An 18,345-nucleotide genomic window follows, 5' to 3' on the forward strand; every position below is an offset into this window, starting at 1 on the left:
AGAAAAGCAACCATTGGGATAGATTGTAATTAGCCTTCATTTCCATCATTGGCTATCTCAAATATAAATCATGCATCTGTGTGAATCAATAGAAAAACTGGATTTAGGCCTGGCGTGGTGGCTCATGCCTGTAATCCCAGCACTTTGGGAGGCTGAGGCAGGCGGATCACGAGGTCAGGAGATCGAGACCAGCCTGGCTAACAAGGCAAAACCCCATCTCTACTAAAAATACAAAAAATTAGCCAAGTGTGGTGGCAGTAGCCTGTAATCCCAGCTGTTCGGGAGGCTGAGGCAGGAGAATCGCTTGAACCCGGGAGGTGGAGGTTGCAGTGAGCCGAGATCATGCCACTACACTCCAGCCAAGGTGACGGAGTGAGACTCTCAAAAAAAAAAAAGAAACAAAACAAACAAACTGGGTTTAACTTTCAGAATGTTCAATTTTATAGGGGATATTTAAAGCTGATATAAGATAATTACTACAATCATGGATTGTAATCATTCCACAAATTTTAAAATAACTTTGTGAATTACCTTAATATATAAGATAAAACATTTACCATAATTTTAGTAATATTTGCTTTAGAATACCTGGTAAAATGAATTAGTACTGACCTATCTAACTTAAAAAAAATTCAGACCTAGCTTTAGAACTTAGTTTTATTACAAAACATGTTAAAGGTAGACCTGATCAGACAATGAATCACACTGACTTTTTGGTTAAGCATACTTTTGGGTTCATAGCATCCCCCTTACAGATAATGACTTGATTTCCATTAACTATGGTGGGGCTTCCTATTTAAAATTTGAATGCACATCTGTTTGAACCATTTCTAGTGTACTTGATAGAGTAACATACATATTGGGTTCTAGTTAAGATGCTTTATAAAATGCTAAATAACATTTTATATCTGGAGAGATAAAAACTATTGTATTTTGTAACTTTGCTCTTGCACACTTGCTAGCTGCAAGGAATAACTTGGCTTTTTCTTGATTATCTTTGTAGCCAGATTTTAGTGCTTTTTTGGTATAGAGAAGTCTCTCAAAGTATTTGATGCTAAGGAATAATGAATACATACTGATTTTATCGGTTAAGGTCCACACGACACTCCAGTATTTTGAGATCACTATTAAAGAAGATGATGGTGTTCCAGTGATATATATGATTCCTGACAATGACATCACCAGAGATAGAAATATGAGGCATGGGAAGGAACACTCAGGCCTTCATGTGTTTTCTGATATGTACATCTCTGGCATTGATTTCCTTGGCACAAAGGAAATTTGTTCCCATGTCTAGGGTGGTGAATGTCTTTAGCTTATTTCTTTGGCCCCACTCTCCACTTCTGTCTTCCTTGGGAGGCTGATGTCTGTGGACTAGATCAGCAGTCTCCTTTGCCCTCTGGCTTCCACTTGGATTTGGCCAAAGAGAGCCTTAGTAAGAGGCGGAGAGGAGAGGAATTCCATCACCCAACATCAAAGCTCCTGTCAGATGATGTTCTCAGTTCTCTCTTTACGTAGTAACTAGAAACCACTCTTCTTTTCATTCTTGAGTCTAAGTGTAATAACGCTTTTCTATTACTAGTTCCAGTGGTTTCATTACACCTTCCCTCATTTTTATAAACAGTCTCTTATTAAACTCTTCTCAAATTACCGAAGTCCTGCTATGGCCATACAAATTGCAAAGGAGAGTGTCATTCTCCACCTCCAGGTGATAACATTTAACAGGAGGGAATGTAATTTAATATATTTATCGAGCATTTTCTATGCTAGGTAACATACCAGACATCTTAAATGTATTAACCCTTTTTAATCCTTATATTTTGAAATTGGTCCCTTCTGTTACTTTGAGGCCAACGTTACGAGGATAATTAAAGAAGATATGGATTATTTGGTTTAGAAAATTTGGAATAAATGTGCGACAGCTAACACAGAATGTATCTTACAAAGTGCCATGCTAAGTTCACTTAAATCTTTGCAATATCACCACAACATAGGTAAAGACACATTCTCTTTTTAGAGATGAAAAGAGTGTAAGGCACAGAGAAGTTACTTGCCCAAGATCACACTGCAGAGCTGGGAGCTGAACCCAAGGCATTCTTGGTGTACAGTCAACATTCTTATTCATGGCATCATACCACTCCCCTGTGTTTTCCAAAGCATATTTAATCAGTGACTTTTTTCTAAATTTTCTCTGCGTAAATCTAATGTATTTCAGTCATTTGTATTGTAATTTGAAATACAAAGCCAGCATTTTTTCTGTTTTTAGGCGATTCAAGAGAAAACTAACCTGTGATGCCACAAGTCGTCATAGTGGCCATTCTTGAGGGGGCTTCTACATAGAGGGTGTGAGGAAGCTCCTAGGATGTCAATCATATTCTATTCCTTAAATCTCGATGCTGGTAACATGAATGTGTTTGGTTTGTGATGATTCATTGAGCTGTACACTTAAGACGTGTACTTTCCTCTATGTATATTATTCCACAACAAAATACTGCTTTATTATACAATACTTTTGCTAACCCATATTTAAGAAAAATAAATCGACTCTGAAAGTTTCCTATTTACATGACAACGGGTTGCCTTATTTTTCTGGGAGCTGGTCAGCAGCGTTCTTCAGTAAGTTTTGAATACCCAGTTTTGCAATTCTTTGTGGTATTTGCGATATTTTTGGTGTTTCCAATGTCTAGGGATTTGTAATTGCCGAAGTATCTTGACTCTCTTAGTGACAGATGTGTCAATGGCTTGACCTTTTTGTAACCAGAAGGTCATGCTAAGTTATCCCTATGTTCTTTACTTTCTACTGAAACGTATTGATCCCTTTTGGATTTTCAGGTTAAAAGACCAATACAATGCTGAAGAATCAGAAACCACTTAAACACCTTCACAAATGCATTTCTCTTCCTTTCTCAAGTTTTTAACTTTGATTCGTTTCACTTTGCTTATGCCACTTACCAACCTACCTACCTGTGTTTTTGAACACTGTTTGTGCTTCCAAATTTCTTGATTTCGTACTAACAAGGATGTGGAAGGATTGTCTCATTTTTAGGTCCTTTCATCTTGTGGTTTGGGTTATCAAAGACGATATATAAGCGGATACATTAAACTGAGGAATATCAGACATCCACTAAGTTCACTTGATAAAGAAAATCTTAATCATAAAATGAACTGAAGACAGAGCCACAGGGTCGCCTGGCCCAAGGAGGATTTCATGTTTTGTGTGTTTCACAAAATAGTTCTCATACACTTGAAAAGGAAGCCATTAAAGGTTGAATTTTAAAGAGAAAATACTGTTCTTATGGTATAAAATGCCACCTGCAACAAAGACATGGTGCATGTTGAAGATGAAAGGGGAGAACAAAAGAATACTTAAAAATAGTCAAAAGAACAAGAAAAGGCAGGAAAAAGCAAGTTTCTAAGTATATCCCCTGTACCATCTGCATTTTTAGCAGTTTTAGTAACTGTGTAGGGAATAATGCCTTCCCCTATTGACTTGCACTCTCACAGGGATGCCAAACTAATAAATATTTTACATGCACTCTACACTTTCTAATAGATAAAATATTTTTATATTATCAAAAAGATTTGTAACTTTGTGTGTGTGTGTGTGTGTGTGTGTGTGTGTGTGAGTGAGATCTTGCTCCGTCACCCAGGCTAGAGTGCAATGGCATGATCTCTGCTCACTGCAACCTCCACCTCCTGGGTTCTAGCGATTCCCCTGCCTCAGCCTCTTAAGTAGTTGGGATCACAGGCATGTGCCACCACTCCCGGCTAATTCTTGTAGTTTTAGTAGAGACTTGGTTTCACCATGTTGGCCAGGCTGGTCTCAAACTCCTGACTTCAAGTGATCCACCTGCCTCAGCCTCTCAAAGTGTTAGGATTACAGGTGTAAGCCACTGTGCCTGGCCGAATTAAACATTTTTACACCTAGAATTTGGTCAAAGAGATGTAGACAAATAGCGACAATGAAACATAAAAATCATTCTATATTTATTGAGTGCATACAATTTGCCAAATCTGTATAACATTCCTATGTGTTGCAGTTAAACCTCACAGGAGCGCTCTTGAGTAATTGATCCCCATTCTAATAGTGAATAAATTGTGCCTCAGAAAGGCTAAGTCACTTCTTGCCCAAGATAACACAGCTAGTTGAGTGAGTCAGAGACCTGAGTTCAGAACTTAGCTATTTCTGCTGCTTGAAACTTGGGTTACTTTTGCTATAGTATCTGTAATTCTACAGAGTAAGTTGCATCCAGGAAAATTAGAAGCATCCAGGAGAAATAGTATGTTTGACTTTACCTGGGGTGTTCATGCTACAGGGAGAATAAAACTGAGTGCTGAAAGGTCTGTAAAGTTACAGGCTAAATGTAGCACGTTTAACTAAAAAAAAAAAAAAAAAAAAAAAAAAAAAAAAAAAACACTTTAGACAGGAGTGGGGGGATTTTTACTCAAAAGTGCTTAAAATTGCTTTTACAGAAGTCCAGGTGTGATGGCTCATGCCTGTAATCCCAGCAATTTGGAAGGCTGAGGCAGGCAGATCACAAGGTCAAGAGATGCAGACCAGTCTGGTCAACATAGTGAAACCCCTCTCTACTAAAAATACAAAACTGAGCTGGGCGTGGTAGCACACGCCTGTAGTCCCAGCTACTTGGGAAGCTGAGACAGGAGAATCACTTGAACCCAGGAGGTGGAGGTTGCAGTGAGCCAAGATCGCGCCACTGCACTCCAGCCTGGCAACAGAGTGAAACTCCATCTCAAAAATAATAATAATAGTTTTACATGAAAACAAGCATATATGAAGAGAAGGCAAAATCTCTAGGAATTTTTAGCATAAAGTATATGCTTTCAAAGAAATTTTTAACCTACAGGCACTGTGTAATTTATACTGCCAGACTCCAGGGTAAATTCTATCAATTTCATTTCCTGGAAGGATGCTCTGGTAGAACATTCTGAGAAGCACTCCGTTAGAGAATATGGTGAATATGACTAATAGAAATTGGATTTCAATGGTCATACTTTAATATATCATTGACTCTGAGTTTTGAAAATAATATAGCAGGAACTGTTTCCTTATCTCACTGCTTTCTCTCTCTAGGTGCCCCAGCTAGGAGCCCATGGGAGCTCCTGCCTGACCTGCAATCCCTTACTCCCTCTCCATTTTGGTTAACTCCAGTTTTAAAAGAAGACTTAAAAAAAGACCTTGGTCTGTGTATTTAAGTTTGACCAACAAAGCAAGATTCTGTCTGCCTTTTTGACCTTTGCCTAGCCTTTTTTTTGCCTCCAAACCCAAACACAGTCCTTGTGTCTTGGATACTATATGATCCTTATGGCCTTTGGGGTTCATGTTTTATTCTGTACTCCAAGACTTCCCTCACCTTTCCCAGTCTCTGCTCCTCTTTTTGAATAAACAGTATTTTATCACGCACATACTTCTTGGTCTGACAGACTTCATCTTTCTACCTGGATTTATTTTTTTTCCCCCATAAAAACAAGTATCTGTCAGTTAACTATATTTTCTTCAACAGTGGATACATTGCAGTGCGTAAGATTATTTTTTGATAAGCTTAAAAGTCATACTTTGCTTACATAAATCTGTAAAATTTTGCTCCTGGCCAAAGGAGGAAAAAACATTTTAATGGCATTGTATACCTGCATTCAATACGAAAAACAAATTATTACACCCAAAATGCCAAATTATTCCAGGTTAGATACGAAGTTCTTGGCAGCACCATTAGAAAGTGTAAATTTATTTTATTACTAGAGAGCTTTCCTTAAAGTTTCATTAAAATGGCACTGTTTTAAGATTGACGTGTATATTTGTAGTAAAGTTGCTTTTTTAGATTAAATCTTCTGTGGATACATGGTATATTTAGCGGGCAAATAGATATATTGATACAGGCATGCAAAGTGTAATCGTATCAGGGTAAACGAAGTATCTATCACCTCAAAAATGTATCCTTTCTTTGTGCCACAAACATTCCACTTCCATTTCTTTTTTTTTTTGAGCCGGAGCCTCGCTCTGTCGCCCAGGCTGGAGTGCAGTGGCTGGATCTCAGCTCACTGAAAGCTCCGCCTCCCGGGTTCACGCCATTCTCCTGCCTCAGCCTCCCGAGTAGCTGGGACTGCAGGCGCCCGCCGCCACGCCTGGCTAGTTGTTTGTATTTTTAGTAGAGGGTTTCACTGTGTTAGCCAGGCTGGTCTTCATCTCCTGACCTCGTGATCCACCTGCCTCGGCCTCCCAAAGTGCTGGGATTACAGGCGTGAGCCACCGCGCCCCGCCCACTTCCATTTCTTAAACGTACAGTAAATGGTTGACTGTAAATCACCCTGTTGTATTACCCAATAATAGATCTTACTCATTCTAACTAGATTTTTGTACCCGTTAAACAATTCCCACTTCTCCTGCCCCCAGCTACCCATCCTAGACTCTGGTAAACATCATTCTACTCTCCATCTCCATGAGTTCAATTGTTTTAATTTTTAGTTACTGCATGTGAGTGAGCACATGCAAAGTTTTTTTTTGTGCCTGGCTTATTTCACTTAATATAATGTATTCCAGTTCCATCCATGTTGTTGCAAATGACATCTCATTTATTTTATGACTGAGTAGTACCCCACTATGTATATGTACCACATTTTCTTTATCCATTCATTTGTTAATGGATACTTGGGTTGCTTCCAAATCTTGGCTATTGTGAATAGTGCTGCAATAAACGTGGGTGCAGATATCTCTTTGACATACTGATTTCCTTTCTTTGGGGTATGTATCCAACAGTAGGATTGCTGGATTATATGGTAGTTCTGGTTTTAGTTTTTTGAGGAACCTCAGTTTTTCAGTGGTTTTACTACTTTACCTCCCCACCAACGATGTACTAAGGTTTCCTTTTCCACACAACCTCACCAGCATTGATGTTGCCTGTCTGTTGGATATAAGCCATTTTAACAGGGTTGAGATGATAACTCTATAGTTTTGATTTACATTTATCTAATCAATGATAGTGACAACCTTTTCATATTCCTCTTTGCCATTTGTATGTCATCTTTTGAGAAATCTCTATTTAAATATTTTGCCCATCTTTCAATCAGATTATTATATATTTTTTCAATGGAGTTGTCTGAGCCCCTTATAGATTCTGGTTATTCCTTGTCAGGTGGGTAGTTGGCCAGTATTCTCTCCCACTCTGTGTTGTGTCTTCACTTTGTTGATGATATTCCTTGCTGTGCAGAAGCTTTTAAACTTGCTGTCCCATTTGTGCATGTTTGCTTTGATTGTTTGTGCGTGTGGGGTACTGCTCAAGAAATATTTGCCTAGACCAGTGTCTTGGAGATTTTCTCCCCATGATTTCTTGTAGTAGTTTGAGGCCTTCGATTTGAATCTTTGTTCCACTTAGATTTGATATTTTTGTATATGGTAAGAGATAACGGTATAATTTCATTCTTCTGCATATCCAGTTTTCTCAGCACCATTTATTGAAGAGATTGTCTTTTCTTCAGTGTATGTTCTTGGCACCTTTGTTAAAAGTGAGTTTACTTTAGGTCTGTGGAGTTGTTTCTGGGCTCTGTTCTGTTGCATTGGTCTATGTGTCTGTTTTTATGCCATGAGCATGCATTTTTGGTTGGTATAGCTCTGTAGTATAATTTGAAGTCAGGTAATGGGATTCCTACTTTTGTAAACAAGGATCATCTGATTCTTTGTTTTCAATCTGGATGCCCTTTCTTTCTTTGATCTAGCTAGGACTTCCAGTAATATGTTAAACAGTGGTGAAAAGTGGGCATCCTTGTTACAGATCTTAGAGAAAAGTCTTGTAGGTTTTCCCCATTCAGTATGAAATTAGCTGTGGGTTTCTCATATGTGGCTTGTACTGTGTTAAGGTATGCTGCTTCTATACCCAGTTTTGAGGGTTTTTATCATGAAGGGATGTTGAACTTTTATCAAATGCTTTTTCAGCATCTATTGAAACTATAATGTTTTGTCCTTGATTCTGTTGATACGATCTTTCACATTGATTTTTTGCATATGATGAACCATCCTGGCATCCCTGGGATAAATACCACTTGGTTATGATGAATGACCTTTTTACTGTTTTGTTGAATTTGGTTTGCTAGTATTTTATTGAGGATTTTTGTATCAGTATTTGTCAGAGATAATAGCCTGTAGTTTTGTTTTCTGGATGTCTTTGTCTGGTTTTCGTGTCAGGCTAATGCTGGCCTCACAGAATGAGTTTAGAAGTACTTCCTCCTCCTCTTTTTCACCATAGTTTGAATATTACGTGTTTAAATGTTTGGTAAAATTCAGCAGTGAAGCCATCAGGTCTCGGGCTTTTCTTTGCTGGGAGACTTTTTACATCTTAGATCTCATTACTTTTTATTGGTCTGCTCAGGTTTTGGATTTCTTGATTCAATCTAATTTTGAGTTTGGTTGGCTTTTCTAGTTCTTAAAGATGTATTGTTTCTCTTTTTTTGATATAGGTGCTTATTGCTGTAAACTTTATTAGTACTGATTTATCTGTATCCCATAAGTTTTGGTACGTTGTATTTCCATTTTAGTTTCAAGAAATTTTATAACTTCTTTATTAATGTCTTAACTGACCTACTGATCATTCAAGAGAATATAGATTAATTCCCTTGTGTGTTGTATAGTTTCCAGAATTCCTCATTACTGATTTCTCAATTCATTCAACTGGTCAGATATAAAATGCTTTATATTTCAGTTTTTTGAATTTAAGACTTGTTTTGTGGTCTAACATATGACCTATCCTTGAGAATCCTTCATGTGGTGATGAGAAGAATGTACACTCTGCAGCTGTTGGTTGAATTTTTCTGTAAATATTTATTAGGTACATTTGGTCTGTAGTACAGATTAAGTTCAATGTTTCCTAGTTGACTATTTTTTTTACCTGATTATGTCCAAGGCTGAAAGTGGGGTATTGTGGTTTCCAGCTCTCTTTAGGTCTAATAATGTTGCTTTATATATCTGTGTGCTCCAGTGTTGGGTACATATAATTTACAATTATTATCTTAATACTGAATTGATTCCTTTATTATATGTTGATCTTTGTCTTTTTATAGTTTGTCTTGAAATGTGTTTTGTCTAATAGCTACTGCTGTTGACATGAAGTATCTTTTCATATCCCTTAATTTTAAGTCTGTGGCTTTGTAGGTGAAGCAGATTTCTTGTAGGCAACAGATTGAGTCTTGGTGTGTGTTTGTTGTTGTTGTTTTTAAACCATTCTGTCCCTGTCTTTTGATAGAGAGTTTATTTCATTTTCATTGTTTTATTGATAAGAACTTACTTCTCCTACCATTTTGTTATTTTCTGGTTGTTTTGTGGTTTTCCCTTCCATCCTGTCTTCCTTTTAAGTGAAGAAGAGTTTTCTGTGGTGGCATGTTTTTATTTCTTGCTTTTTACATTTTGTGTATCTAAGTATATCTTCTTATTTGAGGCTACCATGAGGTTTACAAGCACTATAACCCGTTATTTCAAACAGACAACCTTGGTTGCATAAACAAGAAAGCAAAGAGAAAACTAATTAAAAACTCTATACTTCATCTCTTTTAATCTTTTCGTTGTTTCTGTTTATATCTGATTATACTGTTTATGTCTTAAAGTTATTATGGTTATTTTTGCTTAGGAACTAAAAGTCTCTTTTTTTTTTTTTTTTTTTTAAATCTTCAAGATGTGAGTAGTTCATACACCACAATTACAGAATTATAATAGTTTTGTGTTTGTCTGTACTTAGTTTTGTGCCTTCAGATGGTTTTTCTGGCTAGTTAAGGTCCTCTTCTTTCTAGTTGATAAATTCTCTAGCATTTCTTGTAGAACAGGTCTGGTGTTGATGAAATCCTACAGCTTCTGTGTTGGAAGGTCTTTTATCTTTCTTGTTGGAAGGATATTTTGACTGCATGTACTATCCTAGGATAAAGGGTATTTTCCTTCAGCACTTTAAATAAGGCATGGCACTCTCTCGGCCTGTAAGTTTTCTGCTGAGAAATCTGTTACTAGTTTTGAAGCTTTTTGGAATGTGTCTTTTCTCTTGCTGCTTTTAGGATCCTATCTTTATCCTTTACTTTTGAGAGTTTGATTATTAAATGTCTTGATGTAGTCGTCTTTGAGTGTTCTATAACCTCTTGTATTTGAATATTGATACCTTGTCTTAGCTTTGGTAAGTTCTATTATCTCTTTGAATGAACTTCCTACCTTGATCTCTCTCCCTCCTATCTAAGGCCTATAACACTTAGATTTGTACTTTATAAGCTACTTTCTAGATTTTGTGGGTATGCTTGCTTTCTTGGTTTTTTTTCTTTGTCTCCTCCTGTACTTTCAATTAGCCTGTCTTCAAGCTCACTAAACCTTTCTTCTGCTGGATTAATTCCGCTGTTCAGACTCTGATGCATTCTTCAATGTCGATTTTTTTTCAGTGCCAGAATTTCTGCTTGATTTTCAAAAAATTATTTAAATCTCTTCATTAAATTTATCTGATAGGATTCTGAATTTCTTGTGTTACCTTGGATTTTGTTGAGCTTCCTCAAAACAGCTCTTTTGAATTGTGTCTGTGAAGGTCATGTATTTGTCACTCCAGAATTGGTCACTGGTGCCTTTTTTTAGTTCTCTTGATGAGATCATGTTTTCCTGGATGGTCTTGATACTTGTGGATGTTTGTCTGTGTATGGGCAAGTCTGTGTATAAAGAGTTGCGTATTTACTATAGTATTAACGATCTGCTCGTTTGAACCCATCCTTCTTGGGAAGGCTTTCCAAATATCGAAAGAGAATTGAGTGTTGAATCTAAGTCTTTTGGTACTAGAGCCATATCGGTATTAGGGGGCACGCACCCCAAGCCAAGTAATGTTTTAATTCTTGTAGACTAATAGAGGTCCCACCTTGGTGGTTTTGGATAAGATCCAAGAGAATTTTCTAGATTACTCGTGTTCTCTTCCCTTACTCTCCCCCACCTTCCACACCTCCACAGGAGTCTGTCTCCATGCTGAGCTGCTTGGAGCTGGGGGAAGGGATGACATAAGCACTCCTGTTACCACCACCATTGCTTCTTTGCTGTGTCAAACCTGAAGTCAGCATAGCACTGGGTCTCACCCAAGGCAACCACTGCCTAATGATGTTTAGTCAGTGTCCAAGAACTTTTTAGACAACAGGTGGCAAATCCAGCAAGGCTTGTGTCCTTCCCTTCAGAGCAGTGAGTGCCCTTGAGGCCCAGGGCGGGTCCAGGAATGCCATCTAGGAGCCAAGTCCTGAAGTTGTATCTTTATGAATCTATTTGGTGCTCTATTCTACTGTGGCAGAGCTGGCACCCGAGCCACAATACAAAATTTGTCCCATTCTTCCTGTCCCTTTTCATAAGCAGAGGAATCACTCAAGGTCCAAGAGCTTTTTAGTTAACTAGTAGTAAATGCTGCCAGGCCTGGGTCTCTTCCTCAGGCCCCAGGTGAGTCCAGATATGCCATCCAGGAGCCAAGGCCTGCAATCGGAGACCCCAGGAGCTTGCTTGATGATCTACCTGATTGTGGTTGAGCTAGTACCCAAGCTGCAAGACAAAGTCCACTCTATTGCCTCTCCTTTCCAAAAGCGCAAGGAGTATATCCCCGCGGCAACCACACTTGGGAATGTACTGGGCCACACCCAAAGATAGCTTGGCTCTGAGTCTTACCCAAGACTTGGTGAATACTGCCTGGCTACTGCTGCTGCTGTTTATTCCAGACCCAAGGACCCCTTTAGTCAGCAGGTGATGAATTCTATCAGGACTGGATTCTTCCTTTGAAGGTAGCAAGTTCCCTTCTGTCCCACAGTGTATTTAAGAATATCACTCACGAGCCCAGGCCTGGAATGGGGGGTCTCAGGACTCTGCCTGATGCCTCATTCTACTGTGTTTGAGCTTGTGTCCAAGTTACAAGACAATGTCCTCTTTACTGTCCCTATCCTCTCAAGTGGAAGTAAGCAGTCTCAAAGTTGTCAGCTGCACTGCCAGGGGTTAGAGGATGGGGTGGTATCAGCACTGGTGTCTTACTAGGTTGTGTGCCCACCAAGTCCCCTGACTTTGAGTCTGGCGCAGCACCAAGACTTGCCCAGGAATTGCAGTTTCTGTAGCCGGGACTCCCTTTGAAGTTTATTTAGGATCCCAAAGTGCTTGAGCTCAGAGTGGTGAGACTAGCTGGAACTCAGGTTCTAACTGCTGAGATGGGTGATAAGCTCCCTGGATAGGGCTGGTCTGAAATGTTTCCTCCACGGGCACTTAATGAACTCTGCCCTGTGTTGCTTCCCACTGTGACAGGGCAGCACTGGGTTCCAGTGCTACGTCCCACAATCCTGCGTCCTCCCTCCTGCAAGCACACAGATGGTCTACATGTGACATGGCCTCTGCCAAGGGATGGGGGAGGGGTGGTGGTGGGAATTTGTAACTGTCTTTCCTACCATCTTCAGTGCCTCTTTCCTTGATATGATATTAAAATCAAGTACTGTGATTGCTCACTTGATTTTTTAGTTCTTATGTAGGTGCTTGCTTGTGTGGATATCTGTTCAATTTGGTGTTTCTGTAGCAGCGGTAGCGGGAAAGATGATTGCTGGAAGGTTCTGTTGGACTGTCTTGTTCTTCCTCCCTCCTAGTAAAGCTACTTTTTAAAAATTCTAGCATGTTAGGGTTTTGTGTTCTTTTTCCCATGGAATTTTAAAATGGATCTATTTGAGGAGAATTTCAAAAGAATAACTCATAGTTAATTTTTGTGTAAGTATATATGTGGCTGGATTCACAAAGCTGGGCACACAGCGACTGGTTGACTGACTGCAGGGATCATTGTTGTCTGTGTGAAGTACCCAGGCATTGACAGGTCTTGTCATTGAAATGGCTACCTGGTTGTAGGAATAGTCTATAATCCTATGTCTTTAATCGTGGAAGTTTCAGGGATGTCTTTTGCCTGGAAACCAGGGATTTTCTTGACTTGTGTGAAATTCAAAGTTTATGTGTGATCCAAGAAGTACATGAAAAGAGCGCAGTCACCCAAAGGCTAATGGGCTTAGACCCATCACCTGACATTTTTTGCAAAGTAGTTCTTGATCCCAAGGCTTGAGTGTTCCCACTGTTCATGTTCTTTAGTCCTTTTTAATGCTTCTATGTAATAGTACCTTTTAGGAATATTTTCTCTGCTGGACTCTAAGTTCTATAGGGTCTGGGCCTATGTCTGATGTACTAGCATATGATTCAGTACCTAGCTCAGGTTTATTCATGCTCAATATGTTTGTGACTGATTAAATAAGGAATTTCTAGATAACTTAGGTGATGAAAAAGCTGGGAATTCTCTCATGAGGGGATTGTAGGGTTTTAACCAGAAAACGATTTGGTGAAATATGATGAAGACAAATGTTGGAAAGATAAATAGTAGGTTATAAAAGGAGGACAAGGAAGGCAACATAAGATTTGAAAGAACAAGAACCCAGAATTAGACAGATCTGAGACACAATTTTGGCTTTACCCCATTTTAGTTTCATGACAAACAGCCACATACTTAACCTCTAAGTGTCTCATGTAAGATGAGTATGTTACTGCTAATCTCAGAAATGCCACAACGGTTGTGAAATCCACTCACTTAACAGTGTCTCTCGTGAGTATTTACTTCAAAACTGTTAAACATTATTTATTGACTATTTTTCCTTAGTATAATTCCTGAGCCAAAGAACTTAGTAAAATCGATGAAAAGCTCTCACAGGCTTGTTTCAAACCTAATTAAATCTGATATTCCTAAAATTTGAGTTATCCAGTATGAGCATAGGTCATTCAGAATCAGCATGCCAGAAGTGTATGCACAGCAAGCATGTTCTGAGTGATGAGGATGTCGAATCCTCTGACTGTATATTCCAAGAATGGTTAAACTTTATGTACCCACCCAGGTAGATTGTGTGGTCTTTGCTGCTTTGCAGATTTACTTTTCCCTTACTGCCTGATCATTCCTATTTTTTTCTCTCCTTCACAGAATCTATATTCATTTAAGTGAATTAATTAGATCACTTAGGCTATAAATCTCCTATCTTGCTATTCAAAATAATTCAAATAAACTTGATCTGTGATCAAATTTTTAAATTTTTTTTTGTCATTTGAACTTTCCTTTTTTCATCCATCATCTTGGGTAGATAATTATACACACTAGTTACCCTGAAATATAGTTTTAGTTTTCAAAAGGCAGAATCGTGAAAATATCATTGGAAGTGTGCTTTGTTACATGGAGTATATTTTTTTTTATTTCAGTTTGGGAAGCAGCATATAGAGAACCTCTTCAGTGACCTACAGGATGGGAGACGCCTCCTAGACCTCCTCGAAGGCCTGACAGGGCAAAAACTGGTATGTGACTTATTTTTTAGAAAGTTAACTTTAAACTTAGTAGAATTTCAGACCAGAAACTGAAAACATCGTTATATGAGATCTAGTAAAATTAACTAAGTGCTGATTGAACTAGCAATACCTATTCCTTTAGTAAAGCAAACTCGTAGGATTTTCATTTGGCATAGTCTACCACCTCCAGAAAAATAAGGTAAAAATTTCAGTAATACAATTTATATTAATAGATACTACTCAATTTTACTACTTGGTATCTATCTTACCAAATATCTTAAGGCTTTTATACGTAATGACTTGAAAAATTATCTTTGTACTTTTGTGTATTTTGAAGTTATTTTACAACGAACCTGTATTTATAAATGTGGGCATAGCATAATAAAGTTCAGGCATTATAGTGTAATACGTGACAGCATATGTGATGAGAATATCACTTCCTCCTGAACTGTTATCTTGTCTAACTTCAGAGAATTCCTGTGAAGATGCATGATTGATATACACAGTTACAGATCAATTAATTCATGCTGATCAAGATCTTACACGGTGGTGGGGGGGTGGGGGGGAGAACTCAAATTGAAATCCCCTGACTGAAATAATCTTCTTAGATTGCTATTCTAAAAAGTAGAGTTTAAGTCCCCAGTCTACAGTCATAAATAACTGTTCTACCTATCAAATTCTGCTAAATTATTGCCTTCATCTCTTATCTTTGCCCTTCATTACAACTCCCCAGCACATGCACAGACACACACAGATTTTGTTATATTATACAAACTGAAGCTGTCGTTCAAAGTCAATTAGCCAAAATGCTATCTCCCCTAACCTGCTTCCTATAACTCTTAAGCTAAGCCACTTTTTTCTCAGTATATACTGTCAGGTATCTCTGGGTTTTTGCCTATATTGTTTTACTTGCCTCTATTGCTTTCTGTACTTCTGTCTACCCAAACAGTCTCCCAGAAATCTTGATTTCTCCTCAGTAAAGCTTTTCCCAAATTACCTTTGTTGATTTTTTTCCCTCTCAAATTCCACAGAAAGCCCATTTTTGTCTTGTTTTTTAGTGTATGACTGACATCCCTCCTCAATTAAATCCTGACGTTCTATAGAGAAGAGACATCTCTTATGCTTTCATTTGTTATTTTCAAGTGTGTGAGATGAATATTAAAACTGATAAATTTTCAAGAAGTCTGAACTCATACTAATATAAGAACAACTTGATGACATATTGAAATAATAACTTCAATCAAGGGGAAAAATCAGATTTATTGCCTTATAGCTGAACTGTTTGCTTTGAGCAAATTTGAGGTCATCGTGTAAACTTAGTCTTAATTTCACTAGTTAGAGATACATTTGTGTATAATTCATCTTCTAAGTGAACAATTTACATATATATGGATATGTAATATATTTATAGAAATCAGTGTGTCTCTGTGTATATCGTTTCTCCTGAATTCTGGAGTCAGTCCTACTTTCAGTTACCGAATACAGAAGTTCCAGTGTCTTCCAAATGTTCATGAAAAATCTTTCAAAGATTATGGCTTACTCAGCCTGTCCTGGCCCTCTGTATGAGTCTGTTGTCTCTTCACTTCCAGGTATATCTGCGTAATCACTTCTCCTGTGCTGCAATCCTCCCTGGTCATTTTCCTGACTGAGTCAACCCGTGTATCACCCAAAGAAATTTTGTCGGAGTTAACACATTTCATACAGACATAATGTTTAAGATAATTTCAGATCCTTTTGTAATTAATAAGCATGATTTGGGTGTTTATACTCAGATTTGAGATACACCTTCCTCTAAACTTAGGATGTTGGCACACTACCCATCAGATATGAAGAAAAAATAATTTTGGCAAAATTTAAAAATCCACATGATTTTCATTTACGCACATACATACATAGGTGCTAATACAAAATGAACCAAATTAGTAATAGCACTAAAGAAAAAAATCAAACAAAACATCCATGAGATTGGCCAGTATAAGGTAAGCTAGTGGTAGGGAAAAATCACCAAACATTTACACATGCCAGTATAGATTACATAATTTCAGATACTGCTACTAGCAGAATTCGTACACCATTGTTTGTCCTAATCACAGATCTGTCAGCTGTGGTCTGAGGATCTTGCCTTTCCCATAAAGCAGAATCACCTCTCTAACGAATGCTTCCAATCCCATGACTCTAATTTTCTCTATACCTTGTCTTGAATTCTAAGTTTCTGTAGGGATACATCTTCTACTCCTAATGGGAGTCATGTATACTATTGAACAGAAATTTTAGTATTCTACTCAGAAGCATCTGCATTTGGATTATTGGCTCAGAGCATCCCCAGGATTAAAAGGAAGGTACTTGCCTTACAATCAAAATAAGAAATACTCCCCAAGGAGAGACGAACAGGGGCAGATTTTAAGTTCCCGCTTCAGGATCAGAAACTGCAGCTTTTTAAGAGACTATCTTTGGTTCTAATACATACGCACATGTGTACATTTAATGTTTGAGTATGATATGCAAAGGAAAATTGCTAAATCTTATGACTATAATTATGTAACTGATTAAAAGGAAATATATGGCTTTTGTCTATTGGGCAGAGGATGGATCTGAGTACTTATTTTCAAAACTTTGAGTCCTATAATTACCATTAAACTTGTGTACTATCTGTATATACACAAGAAGATTGGTTATTTGCTGCTTTTCTTTCACACTTTTTTTTTTTTTTTGGATGGAATCTTACTCTGTCGCCCAGGCTGGAGTCAGTGACATGGTCTTAGCTCACTGCAACGTCTGCCTCCTGGGTTCAAGCAATTCTCCTGCCTCAGCCACTACAGGCATATGTTCTACCATGCCTGGCTAAGTTGTGTATTTTTAGTAGAGATGGAGTTTCACCATGTCGGCCAGGCTGGTCTCGAACTCCTGACCTCAAGTGACCCACCTGCCTCAGTCTCCCAAAATGCTGGGATTACAGGTGTGAACCACCATGTCCGGCTGTTGCCTTTTTTTTTTTTTTTTTTAATCTAAAGTCTTTCCATGGCCTTATTTTTCTTCCTCTTTTTGGTGGAAAATGGGAAAAATATCAGAATATAAACCAATATCATTCTAACATTCTTGGGGGAAAACCTAAGAGGTAAAAACGGAGATTCTGGTTCATAAGGTTAGCCTTAATGCTTTGTGAAATCAAAGGAATGAGATACCAATACTGTGTGATAAAGGATATCAGGCAAGTCGCCTTGGAGAAGGAAGATGGCTTTAGCTTAATTTGGGTTGTTCAGCAGGCCGTGCAAATGATAAGGAGTTGTAGGGTAAGGAACTACTTGAGAAAGACCCAGGAGTATTGTTGGAAAGTGTAGGAGTTAAATACAAGAAATAGAAATACAGATTATTTGTTTGGTACATGTACAAGGTAGGTAGAGAAGAAGGAAATAAATTTGCAAGACTTGGGCTCTACAGACACAGACAAAAGTTTGGGTCCTGGCTCCATCAATGATTAGTTATATGGTAATCTGTATATTGGATCTTTTAACCTAAGGTTCACTTCTGTACAATGGGGATGAAACTAACTGCCTTGCAAGGTGGAGATTATAGGTAGTACATTCAAAGTACTTGGCATGTACTACAAAATCAATAACATTTATGTTGTACCAAATATGTGTGACAAGCACCAATCTAAGTGCTTTATGCATATTAACACACTGAATCCTCCCAGAAACCATATGTACAATGGTTTGAGCAATATGAACAATAACTAGTGCCCTGGACAAGGTCTGGATGCTGTGAGACAGCATGCTTCATGTTTGAGGGCTTTGACCCCAAATGCAGAGAAGTATCTCAAATTCTCTTGTAAATCAGAGCAGTTCTTATTGAGAGCACATGTTGTAATTTGTGTATGCGTCTTGCTAATATTTTCATTAAGTCCATTCTTTTTTTTTTTTTTTTATTATACTTTAAGTTCTAGGGTACATGTGCATAACGTGCAGGTTTGTTACATATGTATAGAAGTATCTCAAATTCTCTTGTAAATCAGAGCA

The 18,345-nt window shown here is 38.0% G+C and overlaps 1 protein-coding gene across 1 annotated transcript in view; it reads left to right on the plus strand.

The window, feature by feature from the left end:
- Nucleotides 1-18,345, plus strand: part of DMD (dystrophin) — a 2,170,472-nt gene that overhangs the window by 367,141 nt on the left and 1,784,986 nt on the right. The window contains exon 3 of the mRNA XM_011957103.1: nucleotides 14,246-14,338. Within this exon, the coding sequence (XP_011812493.1) occupies nucleotides 14,246-14,338 (93 nt within the window). The remainder of the gene's footprint in view (nucleotides 1-14,245; nucleotides 14,339-18,345) is intronic.

Source organism: Colobus angolensis, unplaced genomic scaffold (genome assembly GCF_000951035.1).
Source record: "Colobus angolensis palliatus isolate OR3802 unplaced genomic scaffold, Cang.pa_1.0 Scaffold434, whole genome shotgun sequence".
Classification (NCBI taxonomy): domain Eukaryota; kingdom Metazoa; phylum Chordata; class Mammalia; order Primates; family Cercopithecidae; genus Colobus; species Colobus angolensis.